Source organism: Camelina sativa, unplaced genomic scaffold (assembly GCF_000633955.1).
Source record: "Camelina sativa cultivar DH55 unplaced genomic scaffold, Cs unpScaffold02548, whole genome shotgun sequence".
In the NCBI taxonomy this organism is placed as follows: domain Eukaryota; kingdom Viridiplantae; phylum Streptophyta; class Magnoliopsida; order Brassicales; family Brassicaceae; genus Camelina; species Camelina sativa.
In genome coordinates this window covers 1-1,168 of record NW_010923659.1, presented here as the reverse complement: position 1 = coordinate 1,168, position 1,168 = coordinate 1, and the positions used below count along the sequence as shown (strand labels likewise).

The window sequence follows — 1,168 nt, the reverse complement described above, 5'->3', positions numbered from 1 at the left end:
TCACTTGTAAGTCCTTTATTAGCATGAACAGATCACGCTCTGAAAAGGGAAACCCGTTATGAGGCTGACCAAGAAACGGGCACGCGAATTATTAGAAACAACAGAACAAAGGAATGCAGAAGTATAGCGACGAGTAAGTCCAAGAACCAGCAATGCACAATGACCCCTTAGTTCAAGTTCAAGTTCAAGAAGATGGCAGCGTAAATGAAAGAAGCACGTTTCAATTAGCAAGCACGCTTTTAAACTGAGCTATTGATTCAATAGCCTTGTCAAACTCACTATCCTCCAATGCAAATGAAAAGCGGCAGTAACCAGGAATTCCGGTCCAGGAACCGCTGTTCAAGCAGACACCAGTATGACTGAGGAACACGTCCCTCATATTTGAATCCGTAAGCTTGACTTCCTGTCCATCTCCTGCTGCTTTCACCTTTACTGTTTTGTTGAGATAAGCTTTCGGCTTTGCCACCATTGAGATTCCCGCTGAGGGTTGGATAACCTCCCAACCAGAGTTCTCTAATACCTGTTTCCAATATTTCCAGAAAGAAGAGAGTTACGGCCTAACATCATGAAATTGTAGGATCAACATTCATTTCTCTGCTGCATTGTTATCAACAACATGAAATGAACACCTCCAACTATTTAACCTTTTGTTTGTTTGCTTTTATGTGTATTTTTTTCCATATAAATTCATAGTTTTAACCATATGAGAGATTTATATGTTATTTTGTAAAAGAAAGTTTCTGAAGGCAGGAATGAGTACCTCTTTTAAGCGTTTGGATCTGCCCTCCAACGTTTTAATGGTTTCAGAAACGGCATCCAAAAAGTCACCCGCCTTCTCTTCTTTGAGAGCCAACATTTTCTTAGCAGCATATTTCACAGTGCTGTGTGGTTTACTCAGGCCTGGGAGGGTATGGAAGGCGTCAATGACAGACTGATCCAAAACTAGAAACCCGAGTTTCAGAGCTCCACTGAGTAAATTCAAAGATAGACATCCAAGAAGCGAAACAGACAAGGATGAATCCAATTTCGACAAAGAATTCTTCAAATCCCAGCTAGTTGCACTGTATTCTAATCCGGAGAATGAAGTATCAATGATGACCTTTGCTCCAAACTTAGCACACGTAGCCAATAATATATCCATTTCCTCATTGCTGTACACCAAGCCTGT

The 1,168-nt window shown here is 40.9% G+C and overlaps 1 protein-coding gene across 1 annotated transcript; it reads right to left on the bottom strand.

The window, feature by feature from the left end:
• Nucleotides 1–136: 136 nt before the first annotated feature.
• LOC104774353 (methionine S-methyltransferase-like) lies at nt 137–1,162 on the bottom strand (the record flags this gene model as incomplete). Its single annotated transcript, XM_010498984.1, has 2 exons — nt 137–520; nt 761–1,162. Coding segments are annotated over 2 exons (702 nt in total), but the record flags the coding sequence as incomplete, so codon positions are not given.
• Nucleotides 1,163–1,168: the final 6 nt, after the last annotated feature.